Source organism: Bombina bombina, chromosome 5 (genome assembly GCF_027579735.1).
Source record: "Bombina bombina isolate aBomBom1 chromosome 5, aBomBom1.pri, whole genome shotgun sequence".
Taxonomy (NCBI): domain Eukaryota; kingdom Metazoa; phylum Chordata; class Amphibia; order Anura; family Bombinatoridae; genus Bombina; species Bombina bombina.
In genome coordinates this window covers 996421215-996441074 of record NC_069503.1, presented here as the reverse complement: position 1 = coordinate 996441074, position 19860 = coordinate 996421215, and the positions used below count along the sequence as shown (strand labels likewise).

The window sequence follows — 19860 nt, the reverse complement described above, 5'->3', positions numbered from 1 at the left end:
GTCCTCACACATGCATCTGCATGTCTTGCTCTCAAAAACAACTGTGCAGTAATGGCGCGAAAATGAGGCTCAGCCTACAACTGGGAAGGCCCTTCCTGACTGGAAAAGGTGTCTAACATAGTGCCTGACGTTAAAAAACGTTCCCCAAGTTTATAAGTGTGAATTATCAGCATAAACATGTATAAAATGTCCAAATAAAGCAATCGATTTAGCCCATAAAAGTGTCTACCAGTTTTATAGCCCATATTAAGCCCTTTATTCTGTTTGAGACTAAGAAAATGGCTTACCGGTCCCCATGAGGGGAAATGACAGCCTTCCAGCATTACACAGTCTTGTTAAAAATATGTCTAGTCATACCTTAAGCAGAAAAGTCTGCTAACCGTTTCCCCCCAACTGAAGTTACTTCATCTCAACAGTCCTATGTTGAAACAGCAATCGATTTTAGTTACTGTCTGCTAAAATCATCTTCCTCTCACAAACAGAAATCTTCATCTTTTCTGTTTCAGAGTAAATAGTACATACCAGCACTATTTTAAAATAACAAACTCTTGATAGTAGAATAAAAAAACTACAACTAAACACCACATACTCTTAACCATCTCCGTGGAGATGTTGCCTGTGCAACGGCAAAGAGAATGACTAGGGTGGGCGGAGCCTAGGAGGGACTATATGGCCAGCTTTGCTGGGACACTTTGCCATTTCCTGTTGGGGAAGAGATATTCCCACAAGTAAGGATGACGCCGTGGACCGGACACACCAATGTTGGAGAAAAAGGGATTATCTATCTTTTAAAACAATAAAAATTCTGGTGTAGACTGTCCCTTTAATATTGTTCTCTGCATGTGAAGCATAATTCGATATTCTCAGTGCACCAGCATTTTAAAATATTTCAGCTGCTCAGAGCGCCAGTAGGTCTTGTATTATATCAGCAATTAAACTGAGTCATTACCGGATCGTACAAGCACCTTAGATTGTCTGAGCAAGTGGTGCGTTTTAAAATTCTGGTGCACGGTGCATACTAAAAACACTTTTGAAACAGTTCTAAAACTTATTAGAATCATTTTTGTCAATACATGTGTATTATTACAACAATGCTTCTATTCAAAACTGAAATGCATCGATGCAGATTCCAATTTTGGTTGGAATGTACCTTTAAAGAAACATTTTACACTACCAGTGGGAGGTAGGAGAAATAAGCAATACAATGTTAATTTTCAATTGTTCTCTCTAAGTATTGGGCTTTGGTATACAGAGATAATATAAAGAAGCAGGGTGTGTACATAAAGCAATAACATAAGGAAATCTGATTTCCCTACAAGCTTAATTGATTTTTATGGGTTGTGGTTTTATATACGGAAATAATAAAAACGCAATTTCTCATACATTCTATACTCTGCAGCTGGTATACCAAGTCATTGGAAACACATTGAGGGAATAACAATGTTGCATTGCACTCTCTCTTTAACATAAAAAAAGCTCTTGTGCAAATTAATTTACCAAAAAAATTAAAATACAAAAATAATAATAAAGATTTGAATAATACGATGTACGGACTCATTTGGTTTAAATTCATCCTCTTAAATGACAAACAAAACAAAGATTTGTAGATGTAAATTAGCATAGTTATTATAGTTATTTGCATGTGGTTAGTACAGCTAATTGAAGACACATCTGTATCTATACTGATGGACAAACAATAAAATATTCCATCAAAGACCCATAAAATAACGTGACATTAAGCATAACAACATTATGCATAATATGATGACTGTTTTAAACCGTTGCATTCAATGTTAGAGTAATAAACATTTGAATCTAGAGTAAAGTCTTCCGGACTTTTCAAATAAGGGAGTTAATATTAGCACAAGAGCAAATGTCAGAATATGACAAAAAAGAAATGATTAACGGTTTAGCAAAATAAGCGACACAAACACCGACCACCGATCATATACACTAGATCGACATAGAGAGGACAGAGATGAATGCAGTGCAGAAAAGATGAGTAATCTTTATTTTGTAAATTGGGAGAAATAAGCAAGAATATGAGATGTGAGGGTCATGTTTGTGCATCCAGGTAGGTGGGAACTGCAGCAATCAACAGGGAATATTAATAACCCTAAAACTGGATCCTAAAGTATTACTAATCTCATGCCTCTAACTCACCTGCAAGTACTTCTGTTCTGTGGAAAAGGTTTTCACTGTGTTTTGCTGTGTGCACCTCTATTTCTTCCCCAGTCTTCACCTGGGTGCCTCCATCAGGTTCCACAAAAGATGGGTCAATTATTTCTGGATTCTCAGGATCCTGCACATAAGACAAAGCTGGGTTAAAAATGACTAAAGTGCTGCCATATGTGTTAAAGAAAAAAAGGTGTGCTTTAGTCATCTATGATGTCCAAAAGGAGCTTAGAAGATGATTAAAAAATTATAGTTTCTTAATTATTGGACCAATTAAACAACATAGTTGATGGTATGCTCTATATGAATCCTGAAAGTTTAAATTTAGACTTCAGTGGTCCTTTAAAGTTGTTCAAAAAATGAATAGTAAAAAAGGGAGTCAAACCACAATAAACGAACAATGGCATACCATTGTTTCTGAAGGTATTTTGGTTTGTATTTTTAGCGTAGTGGTCACATTTGTAGTTGGACTGCTGGGAAGCATACTGACAGTTGTTTGCTCAGCTTCATCGTCTGTAACCAAGATTCCTGTTGAAAACAAACAAACAAATCTTTAAAGTAAAAAATAGAAGCTCAGGACCAATGTCACATCAATAAAACCAGAGTAACATGCACAAAGCAATTTTCATTGGAAGACGATTAGTAAAAACTGGTACAATTACATGTAGATATGAGGGTTAGTCATTCCCAAAGAAGTAACTGATCACAAAATATGTATAGACTTACCGGAGCCTGACCCAGAAGAGTAATCATCATCATCAATTGGATAGATTCCCGACCCTTCTTCTGATGTGTTATCAATATAAAGGTCTTTGTCGGTTTGCGTTTCTGCAATCTGTAATTTGAAGAAAACAATATTAATAGAAATGTTTAAAAAATATTTTTGCTACAAAAAACAACAACAACAGATTTTGGCCTTTAATCTGCCTCATTAACCACCGTCTGGTCTACACTTGGTGTTGCACTCTAATTATGCAAATTCAAGCAAAAAAAAACAAAAAACACCCCACCTAGGGAAATTAGGGTTGTCTTTTTATCCCACCAGCAAACTTCTAAAATGTTCTAATGTATATTGTTTTTTGGAATAAAAAATGTTTAGTACTAAATAGGGTTGCACCGATACCATTTTTTTTAAGACCGAGTACAAGTACCGATACTTGTTTTCAAATACTCGCCGATACCAATTACCGATACTTTTTTTTATGTCATGTGACAGTTTACCAAGCACAATACAGACTAATTATTTAAGATTCCTTCTTTATAATTATGAACTTAATTTTTCCTATGAGTGCTCTTCCTGCAATTATATAAGCTAAGATGTTCCTCAGAGTACAGTAGGTTTTGAACATAATTGTGCAAGATGAGTAATCATCTAACACACTTCCTATATTGGTTCACAGGCACTCGCCAGCAGATTCACAGTAATGTTTCAAAGCAAAACTGGGGGAAGTCAGTTACATTTGGCACCAAAGGATCAAGCCCAGGACCACAAGGTCTCCCCTTTCCTGAGACCCTAAACCAGCACCCACACAATGCATACTTCCAAACAAACCAACTGGGAACCTCCCAGGGTGACACAGGCTTTTGTAACCTCCCCTATGTAAATACAAAACACAGGAATGGACCACACTCACAGACTGGACTGGGTACACATCCTAAGCCACAGCAAACTCCACAGCTGCAAAGTTCCCAGCGACCCAGGCATTAACCGCAGAGCAGGCCGGGGTGACAGGCCTGCAGGGAAGCATTACAAACATTATCAACATAACACACAGAAAACCTGGCAGTCTCTGAGTGCGGTCCATTCCTGCGCTTTGTATTTACATAGGGGAGGTTACAAAAGCCTGTGTCACCCTGGGAGGTTCCCAGTTGGTTTGTTTGGAAGTTTGCATTGTGTGGGTGCTGGTTAGGGTCCCAGGAAGGGGGAGACCTTGTCGTCGTCCTGGGGGTGATCCTTTGGTGCCAAATGTAACTGACTTCCCCCAGTTTTGCTTTTAAACATTACTGTGAATCTGCTGGCGAGTGCCAGGTTTTCTGTGTGTTGTGTTGATAATGTTTGTAATCAACACAGAGAGAGAGAGAGAGAGAGAGAGAGAGAGAGAGAGAGAGAGAGAGAGAGAGAGAGAGAGTTTGCAGACTGTATATATATATATATATATGGATGGCTCAATGCAATTTAAACTGCACCTATGTACAATGAAAAGGGATAACATTGGTAAAAATAAATAGATAAAAAGAATATATGTTTACAAAAAGCCAATAATTAATTGAATAAAAACTAATAATAAAAAAGGAGGATCAATTTAAAAAAAATAAACTACAAACAAAAAAACAGCAATATCGCTTTAAACAGAACGGAATTGGATAGTGGTTTATATCCTGCTGATATTGAGCACAAGTAATCATGCTGAAATCCTCTGATCACAAATTAGAATGAAATTACAGGTGATGAAACCAAGTACAGAGGGATTTCTAGTGTTCATACTAATTAAGTCTATCTTTATGGCTTATATCTTTAATTTACATATGTAATACCCGGAAGTCCTACATTTATGTAAAAACGTGTCAGGTTTATACTTTGCATTACAATAAAATTATACAGCTGAGCTACAGTGCTTCATTTATCAAGCTTTCCAATTTACTTCTATTTAATTTGCTTCCTTCTCTTGTTATCCTTTGCTGAAAAGTTTATCTAGGTAAGCTTAGGAGCAGCAAAGAACCTAGGTTCTACATACTGATTGTTATTGGCTCACCCATGTGTTAAGTTAGAAACCAGTAGAGCACTGCTGATCCTTCAACAAATGATAGCAAGAGAACAAAGGGAATTTGATAATAGAAGTAAAACTAAAGTTTATTAAAATTGTATGTTCGACCTAAATCGTGAAAGAAAATGTTTGCGTTTCATGTCCCTTTAACCTTTACACGCAGGTCCCTTTGACCTGGATTCACAGCCCCTGCTCTCACAGGATTGGTTGTGCAATAACAGGGGGCAGTGACTTGTACAATGATAAATTCTGGTAGCAAAATGATCTAGCAAGCCACGGTCACCGGTGGAAAAATTCCCTAATTGATAAATGGAGCCCACACTGTGGATCTAAAGTAAATTCCAAAGTAACGTTAAATGGGTATTCTAATGCAAATACATGCTCTTGACTTTGTTGCAGTCATTTTTGCCATTACTGATACCATGGAGTTATTCACAATCCTTTAGAAACACACACAAAAAAAAAATATCAAATTGTTTAAAGGATTGTGATCAACCGCTATATTTTAAACCCCAACACATAGCTAAAGAACATTATAGGAGCCACTATGATTGCAGTTCCCAAGCAGAAAATCTCTGGTTGACACATCATGCAGCTGCTGATCCTGATTGGTTGACCAGAGGTATCCTGCTCGGAAACTACAAACACTTGCTACTGGAACTTTACCTATGTTTTATACCAATTTGCTGGGCTTAAGCATCTAGATCCAATACTTTAGAAAAGCATATCTAATTATTTTTCTACAGGAGCCTATGGGGAGTTTTGTAGATAATGAATTTGATAACATTTTATAAAGGATTGTGATTGACCCCACAGTTATCTAGGATCAGAAATCTGAGAATGCATTTCTTTCATTAGAACCTCTATTTAAAATCATTCTTTCCACATTACTTTGAATAACATTTGGCTGAATTTTGTGATAAATATTTTAAGATGGAAAAATAAATAATTGACAAAACATATGGATCATGTGGATATTAAGATAATACATGAAAATCTTGATATGCAAGGTGAATTCAATTGTAAACTGGTAGTGAGAAATACTATACAAAATACCCAATTCATATGAATATCTAGGGCAGTGATGGCTAACCTGGGCACCTCAGATGTTTTGGAACTACATTACCCATGATGTTTAGGCACTCTGCAGTTTAGTTGAGCATCACAGGAAATGTAGTTCCAAAACATCAGGGGTGCCAAGGTTAACCATCACTGATCTAGTGGGTCAAATCCTTTAGCGGAGGGTGTCATACAAAATTAGATTTGATAGTGAGAAGATGCCAGATTTGTACCTTTCAGCAAACTGGTACAATTCTGTAATGTTTAAACTTTTAAGTGAATACAAAATTCATTTTTACAATAATTTTATAATTGGGTTTTAAAGGGGACACTAAAGTCAAAATTAAACTTTCATGATTCAGATAGAGCATGCGATTAAAAAAAAAAAAAAAAAAAAACCTTTACCATTACACTTTTACTGGGCTTTTGTAAAAGTGCACAGTATATACATTTTGTGATTGGCTCATGGCTGACACATGGTACAGGGGGTGGGAAAATTTGATGACTAAAATTAAAATGAGCAGTAGAATATTTTCTGCCAAATTTTAAAGTCAGTGCTTTTGGATTGTTATTTTACTGGGCATTTGTTTCTATTCAACTGTGTTTGTTTAGTGGCCCAATAATAGAAATGCTACTTTTGATATATAGATTTTAAATTATGTTAAAGTGACTTGAAAGTCAACATTTTCTATACATATTATATATATCCTTACTGCTGAATTCAAGAACATTGACAAAAAGGTAAATGTTTTAGAAGTATTTAATGATCACTTTGTCACCATCGCTGCGGTGGTGACCAACACTGTTGCCATAGAGTACTATAGACACATGAACTCTGAGTTGCCATGAACCTACCTAGATTTACTTTTCAATGAAGGATACCAAAAGAACAAAGGATATCTGATCAAAGTAAATTGACAATTTGTTTTAAAATGGCATGCTTTATCTAAGCCGTTTTTGAGCTTACTGGCCCTTTTAAATTAACTTCATGCACCAGCATTAGAGAGAGCAGGAGGTGATGGTTTGATTTACACCGTACGAACCACAGCCAGCTCTCTAAGCAGACACACCGTTTAAAATTCAGGTGCATATCTTAAAATGCTTCACGTGCACATGCATAGTAAAACCTCTCATTAAAATCTCTGATCTAATTTAATACACACATTTTGGAAGGAATGTTCTTTTGTAATTCAGACCGAGCATACAATTTAAAAAAAAAAAAAAAAAAAAGCTTCAAATTTACTTTGATCCTATGGTATTCTTTGTTGAAGAGATACCTAGGTAGGAGTCTGGAGCACTAGATGGCAGGAAATAGTGCTGCAAGCTAGTGCTCTTGCAAATGAATAACATTCTTGCAAAACTGCTGCCATATAGAGCTCCAGACATGGGCAGGCTTTTGAGCTTACGTCCCTTTAAAATTGCATGCTCTGTCTGAATCACAAAGATCATTTTTGGGTTTCATATCCCTTCATAAGGACCACTCAGTGCAGTAGAATTACATAATTAACAATTTCATAATAAAAAGACAATGCAATAGCACTGAATTTAAAAGAAGTAGATTTTTTTCTGACATTTATTTTTTCTCACATGTTCCGTCTCCCCTGCATCATGTGACAGACATGAGCCAATCACAGACTATTATACGTATACAACACACAGATAAAGTCCAGCACTCACTTGCAAGCTCTCAGCTAAGATTTAAAGCAAAACTGGAAGAGTTTGTTACCGCATCTGGCCAAATGGGACAAACCCAGGTACCACGTCAAGGTCTCTCCCAAAACCTGGGTCCCTAATACAGCCATACAAATGCAAGCTCTCAATAAAACAAACTGGGAACAAGTCAGGGTTCACAGACTTATGAAATCACCCTAGACATATACAAAACACGGAAGGAGACTGCACTCTCACACTGGACTGGGTACACATTCTATGATAAGTAGTGCCTGCCGCCTCCTCTTCTTCGGTATTGCTTCACGGGCTAATCCTCCGTTCTTTGGCTACGGCACTCCGTGAGTATCCTGGGGACTTTACAGTGACCTCTCCTTAAGGTTTGCACTTCCGGTTCACTCCGAGGACGCAACAGCTGCGATTACCCTCTTACCCTTACACATTCTATGACCCTGCAACATGTTCAGCCTTGGGTGCTCAATAGCACTCTCAGGAAGCTTTGTTGTCTCCAGAGTCCCAGGCACATCCTCAGTAGGATCTTGTTCCCCAAATCACAGTGTGAATAATGGAAGTAAATTTTAAAGAGTCTTAAAACTGCTGTTCTTTTTGAAATTATAAAAGTTTATTTTGACTTGAGTCATTTTAAACATGCATGTCAATAATTAGAAGGTAAGATAAACCTACTGCACATGGTTTTCATAAAATATTTCCTTAGATGACAAAAAACAATATAAAGCTGCCTAGCAAAAAGATAATAAAAGGGATATTAAACAGTAAATAGTACAATTCCTTGCAAAAGTATTCACCCCCTTGACTTTTTACCTATTTTATTACATTACAGCCTTAAATTCAATGTTTTATTAATCTAAATTGTATGTGATGGATCAGAACAGTCTAAGTTGGTGAAGTGAAATGAGAAAAACTATTTTTTAGAAATAGAAAACAGAAAATTGGCATGTGCTTATGTATTCACCCCCTTTGTTAGGAAGCCCATAAAAAGCTCTGCTGCAACCAATTGCCTTCAGAAGTCACATACTTAGTGAAATGATGTCCACCTGTGTGCAATCTAAGTGTCACATGATCTGTCATTACATATACACACCTATTTTGAAAGGCCCCAGAGGCTGCAACACCTAAGCAAGAGGCACCACTAACCAAACACTGCCATGAAGACCAAGGAACTCTCCAAACAAGTAGGGGACCATGTTGTTGAGAAGTACAAGTCAGAGTTAGGTTATAAAAAAATATCCAAATCTTTGATGATCCCCAGGAGCACCATTAAATCTATCTTAACCAAATGGAAAGAACATGGCACAACAGCAAACCTGCCAAGAGACGGCCACCCACCAAAACTCACAGACCGGGCATGGAGGGCATTAATCAGAGAGGCAGCACAGAGACCTTGGGTAACCCTGGAGGAGCTGCAGAGTTCCACAGCAGAGACTGGAGTATCTGTACATAGGAAGACAATAAGCCGTACGCTCCATAGAGTTGGGTTTTATGGCAGAGTGGCCAGAAGAAAGCCATTACTTTCAGCAAAACACAAAATGGCACGTTTTGAGTTTGCGAAAAGGCATGCGGGAGACTCCCAAAATGTATGGAGGAAGGTGCTCTGGTCTGATGAGACTTAAATTGAACTTTTCGGCCATCAAAGAAAACGCTATGTCTGGCGTAAACCCAACACATCAAATCACCCAAAGAACACCATCCCCACAGTGAAACATGGTGGTGGCAACATCATGCTGTGGGGATGTTTTTCAGCAGCCGGGACTGGGGAACTGGTCAGAGTTGAGGGAAAGATGGTGCTAAATACAGGGATAATCTTGAGCAAAACCTGTACCACTCTGTGCGTGATTTGAGGCTAGGACGGATGGTTCACCTTCCAGCAGGACAATGACCCCAAACACAATGCTAAAGCAACACTTGAGTAGTTTAAGGGGAAACATGTTAATGTGTTGGAATGGCCTAGTCAAAGCCCAGACCTCAATCCAATAGAAACTCTGTGGTCAGACTTAAAGATTGCTGTTTACAAGCGCAAACCATCCAACTTGAAGGAGCTGGATCAGTTTTGCAAGGATGAATGGGCAAAAATCTCATAGAGACTTATCCAATGCGACTTGGAGGTGTGATTGCCGCAAAAGGTGGCTCTACAAAGTATTGACTTTAGGGGGTGAATAGTTATGCACATTTACTTTTTCTGTTATTTTGTCCTATTTGTTGTTTGCTTCGCAATGAAAAAAAACCCCTGAAAAAAACCCCCACACATCTTGAAAGTTGTGGGCATGTTCTGTAAATTAAATGATGCAAATCCTCAAACAATCCATGTTAATTCCAGGTTGTGAGGCAACAAAACATGAAAAATGCCAAGGGGGGTGAATGCTTTTGCATTGTATGTATATTATAAATATGAGATCATAATTTGTTTGAGAATAATAAGCAGATGCATTTTAATTATATTGTTCAAATATTAAAATTCTTAAAGGGACATTAAACCCAAACATTTTCTTTCATGATTCAAATAGAACATACAATTTTAAACAACTTTCCAATTTACTTTGAAACAGCGCTAATGCACTACTGGGAGCTAGCTGAACACATTGGTAAGCCAATGACAATAGGCATAAATGTGCAGCGACCAATAAGCAGCTAGCAAGCTCAGGAGACTACCTAGGTATGCTTTTCAACAAAGGATACCAAAAGAACAAAGCAAATCAGATAATAGAAGTTGGAAAGTTTTGTGCTCTGCCTGAATCATGAAAGAAAAAAAAGTTGTGTTTCAAATCCCTTTCAAATTGTAGCCTAGGTTTTGCCCATCTTTCTCTTATGCTGGAGGACAATTTAGGATAAATATTAAAAAAAAAAAAAAAAAAAGTGTCCACACAGTCATCGTTCACTCAATTCAGAAACTAATATAGTTTCACCTAAACCATTACATTAACTAAGAAGAAGTTATTTAAAGGGACCTATAACACCTTCTGGTGATGGTATGTATGCCACCATACTGCCACACAGGCACAGCAGTCACGTGATTGTACATGCCAGAATGCTCTCTCACAGTGGTGCTAAGTGCAAGAAGATGTATGCACTTGTGCATAAATCTTCTAGTAAATGTAATTGCAGCATTATTCAGCTCTCTTCTTCTCACAGAGCATGCCACTCCCCCCTCCGTGTATCTTCAGCTCATTCCTTTCCCCTCCGTGTAGCATCAGCTGTTGGTATTAACTAAAACAACAGTTCCTCTCAATAGTGCAGTCAGACGTATTTCTTCTAGCTTAGAAAAAGTTTTGAGTTCTTTGAAATTAATAACATGCATGCACAACAGAATATTTATTTATATAAATATGAGGCACATATGAAAAATGTTCATACAGCTAATTACAGCACTCACTTAGCACCACTGTGAGAGAGCATTCTGGTAATCCTCATGTGCATCACGTGACTACTGTGCCTGTGAGCAACGTGCGTTACAACATAGCAGCACACATAGCAGCATTGAGCTCAGTATCACCATTCTGTTTAACAACAATTTTCTTGAATACAATGGGAGTAAGCTGCATAGACTGCCTAAAAATCCTTTATTACTAAATTTGTAGTAGATTTATGGACTGACAGAAGTTAGTTTGCAGAATCTGCATCAGGTGTTTAGTGTCCCTTTAATAGCAAATATAAATTCTGATTAATTTCTTTAGTCACAAAGTAAACTACCTTAAATATTCATAATATAATTGAAGTATCAAGTGCCAGAAGCGTATTTATATTTCCCAGAAGTTATTAGAAAATCAGAATTAAAGGGATAGAAAGGTCAAACATTGTTCAGGGGTCCATTTCAATTTAAAATATAAGCATTTTTGCAACATACTTCCATTAGCAAAAATTATTTGTTACTATTATTTTTCAGCGGCATATGCACATATCCTTTGAGAGCCCATGCACCAGTGTTCAAACACTGTAGAGGTATCTGTAGTGTGTATTGCTTCTGAAGATCTAATTTGTGTCAAAAGGTCACTGCCGACACTCTGAAGAAAAAAAGAAAAAAAAACAAAAAACATTTATGCTATATATTTCCATTAAATTGGAATGCACCCATGCACATTTAATTTTTCCACCTTCAAATCCATTTAATTGCAGTTTGTAAAAGGTCATTTCATGTGGATTTTCAAGCACATTCTTTTGAGGAACAATTAATTATTAATTTTATTTCAAGAAAGGAGGCAACATATTTTATGCATAAATCTTTACTGACTTCCAAAACTGCAAAAAACAAAAACAACCAATCTGCAACGAGCAGACAATATAATCCCACAGCAACAGGAAATAGCTTCCTCTTTTCTTTGCTGCCTTCCAGGCAGCAGGTGATGTATTCTCCCCATGTGTATATATTTCATATAATAAAAGTTTTTTTTTTATCAATTTACTAGTTATATATACTAGATCATTATCACTAATCTTTTTTCATAGGAAAGATTTCCCTCAAAATTTAATTTCCATTTGAATATTTTACAAGTCTATATTTTGAGCAAGGTATGCTGTTCTTGTAGGGAAATTTATTTTCCTTAAAAATTTATATTTTACCATACTCCATTTGTGTATACTTTTATCAAGTGCTATATTTTTGCAACTTTTTAGTTTTAGAGGTATAGTGCGTGCGACGGTAGCGATCATAATCTTGAGCTTCACTTCCCTTCTTACCTCCTAAACGCCGCCTCTAATAGTCATTCTGCAGCTTTTTCCTACCGACATTGTCAGCAGGCATCTCTTCATATGTTCTAGGCCATTGCGGTCTTCTCCTGCTAATGATCGCGGGCATCCTTACGGGCCTGTAAACGGGATTACTCCATTCCTTCGGCAGACGCGCATCAGGCTGTTGAATTGTGGCAGCGTGATGTGCGCACTGTGTTGATTTAGCATTTTTTTTATTAGGATAGCAAAAGTAGTGAGTTTAGTTTGTTCACTGAGTGACATATTTTGAAGGTATTAATAGTTTTTAATCCATTTATTTCCAAATAAAATCACAAAAATTACCAGAAATGGAAAAAGAAACATGATTGTTTTAAAACTTTAATGAAATATTAGTGGCATATCTATATAGCCATATTAAGTTTGTGTAAGCCTTGGCACAGAGGGAACAACCCTCCACTTCTGCCCCTCCCCCTGAAATTCCCATTAGACAAACATCTCCTGTGGATTCCTGCCTTTCCCCTGATTCAGAGGAAGATTGCCCTCAAGCCCATAAAAGACTGTGGCGTTCCCAATCTATTCCCCCCCCCTCTAAAAAAGGGAAAAGAGCCAGCACGCAAATTGAAAGCCCTTCCCCCGAGCAAAACCAATAGGGGCGTTAGAACCTCTCCCCCGGAGGTAAATCGGGGTAAAAGAATCCTTAACCCTGAGGATATTAATCAGGGGTGTCTGGACACAGAATTTTTTATTTGAGGGATCTGGATCAGAGGGAATTTTGCCCGGAACACGATTAGGATTCGGGCAGTCCCTCTGATAGAGAACCCCCTATTGCCCATCCTCAAGGCCCCTCTGGGAGGACTCATACAGATGAAGATGCGGAATCTTCTGGATCCCGCTGGGAATCCCATTTTTAAATCACAAACATATCAGACACCCTCGCTCTTCTAAGTAGTCTCTCCCTCCTCATCTGTCTAGGTTCCTTCAGAGACGTCTTAGTCAACCTTTAGATCGGAAAGGCAGGGCTCTCCTCAGAGCCGAATGTTGTAGACCTTCGCTCCCAGGCAGAGAATCTACCACCCCCAAATTTGACCCTAAGCTGGTAACCTTTTTGACTAGGAAGGGTAAGGATCCAAGGAAGGGGCTGGAAAGATCCCTTCATGGGGCTCAGGATAAACTCCTAGACATTTCTGGCCCTTTGGCTCAAATTCTTCTTGCCGACGACGCTCATCTTTCCGGCTCCTCATTGGATCCTTCCATGGTCAGAGATTGGGCTTTTAGAGCCTTTTATTTACTGGGTAACGCCAATGCGTCTATCTCCAGTGAAAGACGTAGAGTTGCATTACTACGCATTGACCCCAAATTGGCTGTGCTAGCAACTGAAGAGGCAGGCTCTCGAGCCAAAGGCCTGTTATTCGGAGATGCCTTATGTTTCGACTTTTACATCGATTGACAAAATCCAGGCCTCTCTCAGGAAGGTTTTTCAACACAGGCGGGTTTTTACCAGGGCCGGCAAATACAGAGGTCATCTGCCTGGCCACGAAAATTTGGACCTCAATCAACCTCAGTACCCACCGGGATACTACCAATAACAATACCCACCGGGATATTACAAGAGAGCCATGTTCCTGTTCAGAGCTAGATGTGCGGGACCCAGACGATCGGCCGCACGAATCCCTCCAGCCCTTACTAACACCAACCAAGGTGAGTTCCCATCCTTCTTCCTACTTGTTGCTTGTGGGCAGACTCGCCCATTTTTTTTCCAAAATTGGTTGTCTGTCTGCAGATCCCTGGGTTCTCCAAACTGTCCAGGGGTTTGTCATAGAACTAATTTGCCCTCCCTTCCAATCCACCTCCCCAATCCCTTACGCCTGTCTGTGGAAGGACAGAACCTTATCAAAGAAGACGTCTTGTCTCTCCTCACAAAAGCAGCTATAGAGCTTGTTTCCCAGAACTCCCCTCCAGGTTTCCGGAACAATCTCTTCCTGGTCTCAAAAAAGTCAGGAGGTTTTCGTCCTGTCATCAACTTGAGGGACCTCAACTTTTTTGTAGTATACCGCCACGTCAAAATGGAGGGCATCCATATGTTGAGACACCTCATCTGAACAATTGGATGGTTCGTTTGGACCTAAAGGACGCTCATTTAACTGTACTGGTGTCCTCTCTCTGTCGAGGGTATCTTCAGTTCAGGATGGGCGTTTCAACTGTGGCAGTTAACCCGTCTCCCTTTCGTACTCAGCTCCGCCCCCTGGTGCTTTACAAAGCTTCTCAACCCGTTGTTGGCTTGTCTCCGGGCTCACGGATTCCATCTAGTGGTATACCTGGACGATATCCTTCTGATGGCACAAGGCAAGGACCTGTTGCTCTCGCAGCTTTGAGACATGTCCTCTCTCCTCACTGGGTTTTAAATATCAACGAAGAGAAGTCGAGCCTTTCCCCTCTACAGCTTGTGGAGTTTCTGGGATTCTCCATAGACGCTACCCTTGGACATCTTCTCCTCCCTCAAGAGAAGATAGATAGTATCAAAGATTCAATCAGCTCTAAGAGCCGCCTCCATCTCCATCTGCCAGTTGGCGAGGATCATTGGACTCCTATCCTCTTTGATCCATGCCATTTTTCTGGATCCCCTTTACTTCCGCACCATGCAGCGGCTGAAAGATCCAATGTTTTCTACCAACAACAGATATTTCTGACGAACGAAGTTCGATCAGAGATGTCTTGGTGGCTGCAGCACATGGAGGCCTGGAATGGCAGAGCAATTTTCAGATCTTCCCTAGATTTCGTTCTTCCGATGCAAGCCTTTTAGGCTGGGGTGTCTCTTGTGGGACATCCTCTACAGGCGGCTCCTAGACAATGAAGGAATCCAACCTTCTCATAAATTGCTTGGAATTATTGGCCGGCTTCTTTGCCGTTCGCAGTTTTTAAAAAAATATTACTGATTGCTGCATTCTATTACGAATGGACAATTTTTCGGCTGTCCATTATATCAATCGACTAGGTGGGACTTGCTCGAAAGCTTTGTCAGATTTAACATCCAATTCCTATCGGTTTTGCTTGGAACGCAGGATTTCTGTCTGCACCCAATTTATTCTGGGCGTTTCCAACTTAACAGCAGACTTGTTTTCTCACCATTGGATGGATTCCAGCGACTGGATACTGAAACGTCAAGTTTTTCTAGAGATCAGTCGCATTTTTAGACCCCTTTCAGTGGATCTTTTGCATCACGGACCAACCACCAAGATTTTACAGCGGGCTTCCAGACCCAGACAGCGAAGGAGCGGACGCTTTTCTGCAAGTTTGGCCTCCCCACGGGGCTTGCACCTTTCCTCCTATTGCTCTGCTGGCGAGGACTATATTGAGTGTGCAACAATTTCAATGTCTCCTGGCATTGATCGCTCCTTGGTGGCCAGCCCAAACTTGGTTTGCTTCTCTTCTGGAGGTGTTCGGCCCCTCCTTCTTCCCAATATCCTTGTTGATGCCCAGTATTGCTCAAAACCTCTCTTGATCCAGGGCCACCTGAACCTTCTGGCTTGGCAGATTTCAGGGGATCCTGGTCCTCCGAGGGCCTTTCACAAGAGGCTTCCCTCCTCTTGCGTGAATCCTGGGCCCCAGGTACTAGGAAATGTTATGCTTCAGCCTGGGTTCGTTGGTGCATGGGATGGGATGTTGATCCCTTTTCTTTCTCTCCTCCCAGGATCATAAACTTTCTTACTGAACTTTTTTTCGCAATGTAAGGCTTACCGCATGATCAATCTGTTTCGTTCGGCCATTTCGGCGGGACATCTTCCCTTTGACAGTGTCCCTGCGGGCAGGCATACTTTAGTCAGCCGTCTTCTTAAAGCCATTCGTCTTAAGAACCCCCCCAATCTCGTTATTTGAGCCTATGGGACATCAATTTGATTCTCTCTTTTCTTAGAGATTGGCCCGATAACTCTTCTTTCCCTTAAGCAGTTATCCGCTAAATTGACCATGTTGCTTTGCTTGATTTCTTTTCTTCGGATCTCTGATATCAGGGCTCTGGATGTTCATTCCATCTCTTTTTCCCTGAGGGAATTTCCTTTTCCATTTCCCACAGGACTAAGTCATCCTCGAAATCTTTGTTTTTTCCTTATTTTCTGACAGATCCCCAAATTTCTGTGGCTCTTTGGCTTAAAGCATACTTGTCCAGGACTGAAGGCCTTCGTGAATCTAGGTCGGGCCCTCTCCTGATTTCTTTTGTTCCTCCTCATTGTCCGGTCTCTTCCCCTACCTTGGCGAGATGGGTTTGATAGCTCATGTTGGAGGCCAGAGTCTCCTCTTTTGGGGCCCACTCTGTCAGAGGGGCTGCGGCTTCCAGAGCTTTTCTGTCCGGTTGCAATCTTCAGGATTTATGGTCTGCAGCAGATTGGTCTTCTGCCTCCATTTTATCTCAGTTCTATTTCAAGCCAGTTTCTCACGCGTTCCAGTCTGCATTTATATTGCATAAAATATGCCATAAAATTTGGATTATTATAGCCTTGGTGACTAAATAATCTAGATTTTATTAAAGACAGGAGTTGACTATTTTCCCTCCTCTTCCCATCCCATTTAAAAAAAAAAAAAAGTCTTTTGATGTGAATTTTATTTGATCAGGTTAACCTTTGTTTTCCTCAGGTTTTTCCTTCTTGGTAGCAGTGTTACCGCCCTCCGTTTATTTTTCAGTGTAAAAGACCTTCTACCTTCCACTTTGTCACAGATGTCAGCAGATCTGCGTTGGATTATTGGTGTCAGTTTCCGGTTAATGTTTAGAACTTTCTTCTGTTCTGTAGCGAAAAGAAGAAGCTATTTCCTGTTGCTGTGGGATTATATTGTCTGCTTGTTGCTGATTGGTTGTCTTTGTTTCTATGTTATTTGCTGCTGTTTTAGAAGTCAGTAAAGATTTATGCATAAAATAGTCGCCTCCTGTCTTTAATAAAATCTAGATGAGTCACCAAGGCTATAATAATCCGAATTATGTCCACCTAGTTAGATTTAACAAATGGAAGTATTGCCTACTGGAAGTATCGCAGTGACACCAAAAACTTGTGGTATCCAATGAATCTGTGCCATAAACCCACAACCTAGTTAGACAGTCTGTCCATAAGAAAATGTATGACCACCCTGCAGATATTCCTACACATAGATGTGTATATAATATATCTTCTTGTAATTATATATTGTTACATATTTTGTGCAAAATAAAAGGTTTATATACATTTTAATGTTTACATCTGGCTATAAAAAGTGTTGTTGTTTTTTTTAGCTTTTATTGATCTCCTTTGTTCTTAAATGTTTTATTAGTAAACAGTCATTATGGTTATCACTAAACTAATCTAATTACAAGGAAGAAAAAGTCACAATTTGTAATCAAACCAGGCATGAGAGATAAGCATCCAGTATATAAAAAGATCACATTGGCAACCTTCTTACCAGCTCAAGGACTTTCAAAGTTCAAGCTGAACTGCTTTTTAATTTGTTCTGGCTAACAATTGTAAAAGATAAAAACAAACAAAAAACTGTGTGCGATAATTACTTGTTTTAAGTAACACCAACCGAAAATGTTCTTAATTTTTAAAGCTTTTAAACAATCCCTCTAATATATGCATGCATACAGCTTGATAATGCCAGTGGTCCAGGACGAGTTAGAAATTGCAGTGGTCGACTTAAATATAGGAAAAAGGTCAAATTTTTAACATTGAGAGGACTAGTAACTTTTCCCCTCTGGGCTAGTAGCTTTTAAGCCCTGACTAATTTATATACCTATTAAATACGTTCTCGATAAACACGATAGCTAGATAGTATATGCAAACATTTGATATCCACCTACGGAATCACATTTTTATTTTTTCTTGTTAACACAAGAAATCTTACACAGGAGTTTGCAAGAAATAAAATTTACTTTTTAAACATACCGGTAGATTTTTTTTTTTTTAAAACCAAAATATAGACTCATTTTGTCAGCAAAATTGACATTGTTATATAGTCTGTTGATAATTGTTCTGAACTTGTCATGTGCATTATGTAGGTCCGGTTTGTGAATTGCTGCGTATGCAGTCCTTATGAAATCGTGATTCAAGGCTGCGATCGGATTATTTTTACTGATAGTATTCACATCAGAACTTTTTTCCGACGTGCACACTTTAGTACCGCCATGAATACGGTAAAAAGGACAGTAAACATCAGATATTTTTATATAAAATGTTTAGTTTTCCACCATAAAACAACTTAGCAATACATTCTCGTTATTTCCCCCCCCCCTTTTTATGTAATTTAGCTCAAAAGTGAGAATTGTTAACTCACAAAGCTAGAAATGCATCCCGATTCCTTATTAAAGGGACATGAAACCTATTTTTTTTCTTTCATGATTTAGAAAGAGCAATACACTTTAAAGTGAATGTCAAGTCACGTTCACCACTCTTCCTCATCTTGTTAATTACCTAAAATAAACGTTAGTTTAATTCATCATTTTTTTATAATTTAAGACTAAAACCATAATCGAAGGATTTATAAACCTACTTCGCTTACTTTCTTCCTCCACCCGCCATCTTGTCCCTCGTATCTAATTTGATTGACATTGCCCTTAACGAATTCTAGCTCATAACCCGTGGCGTCCAGCCCCTTTTTGCACACGTAACGCGATCAAACTGCGCATGCGTTCCCTAACAAATAGTCATTGACAATCCATGCTCGTTCACATGTAGCGCATGCACAAACAATTCCGAACACCTAACGCATGCGCAATGTCTATCTACCTGTCAACCGCGGTCCGCGATCCCCAATAACGTGTTTAACCCCTAAACCACCGCTCCCGGACCCTGCCGCTACCTAATAAAGTTATTAACCCCTAAACCACCGCCATCTAACTTAGCTACCCCGCCGCCATCTACCGCGCCGCCATCTACCCCATCTAACCCGCCGACATCTACATCTACCCCCATCTACCCCGCCGACATCTACCCCATCTACCCCGCCGCCATCTATTTTAAAAATTTTAACCCCTAATTTAATCCCCCTACACCGCCGCCAGCAATACTAACTATATTAACCCTAATTATATTAGGGTAATATAGTTATTATATATATATATATATATATATATATATATATATATATATATATATATATATATATATATATATATATATATATATATATATATATATATATATATATATATTAAGTATAATAACCCTATCTAACTCTAACATCTCTAACTAAACTCTTATTAAAATAAATAGAATAATATTATGAAAATATTCCTATTTAAATGTAAATACTTACCTATAAAATAAACCCTAAGATAGCTACAATGTAATTAATAAATTACATTGCATCGATTTTAGGGTTTATATTTATTTTACAGGCAACTTTGGTAATTATTTTAACTAGGTAGCGATTAAATAGTAAATAACTATTTAATAGCTATTGTACCTAGTTAAAATAAATACAATGTACCTGTAAAATAAATCCTAACCTAAGTTACAAATACACCTACACTATCAATAAATTAAATAAACTACAA

The 19860-nt window shown here is 38.7% G+C and overlaps 1 protein-coding gene across 1 annotated transcript in view; it reads right to left on the bottom strand.

The window, feature by feature from the left end:
• Positions 1-19860, bottom strand: part of SDC2 (syndecan 2) — a 161861-nt gene that overhangs the window by 8406 nt on the left and 133595 nt on the right. The window contains exons 2-4 of the mRNA XM_053715228.1: positions 2902-3010; positions 2585-2703; positions 2164-2302 (exon numbers count right to left, since the gene is read on the bottom strand). Of these exons, the coding sequence (XP_053571203.1) occupies positions 2164-2302; positions 2585-2703; positions 2902-3010 (367 nt within the window). The remainder of the gene's footprint in view (positions 1-2163; positions 2303-2584; positions 2704-2901; positions 3011-19860) is intronic.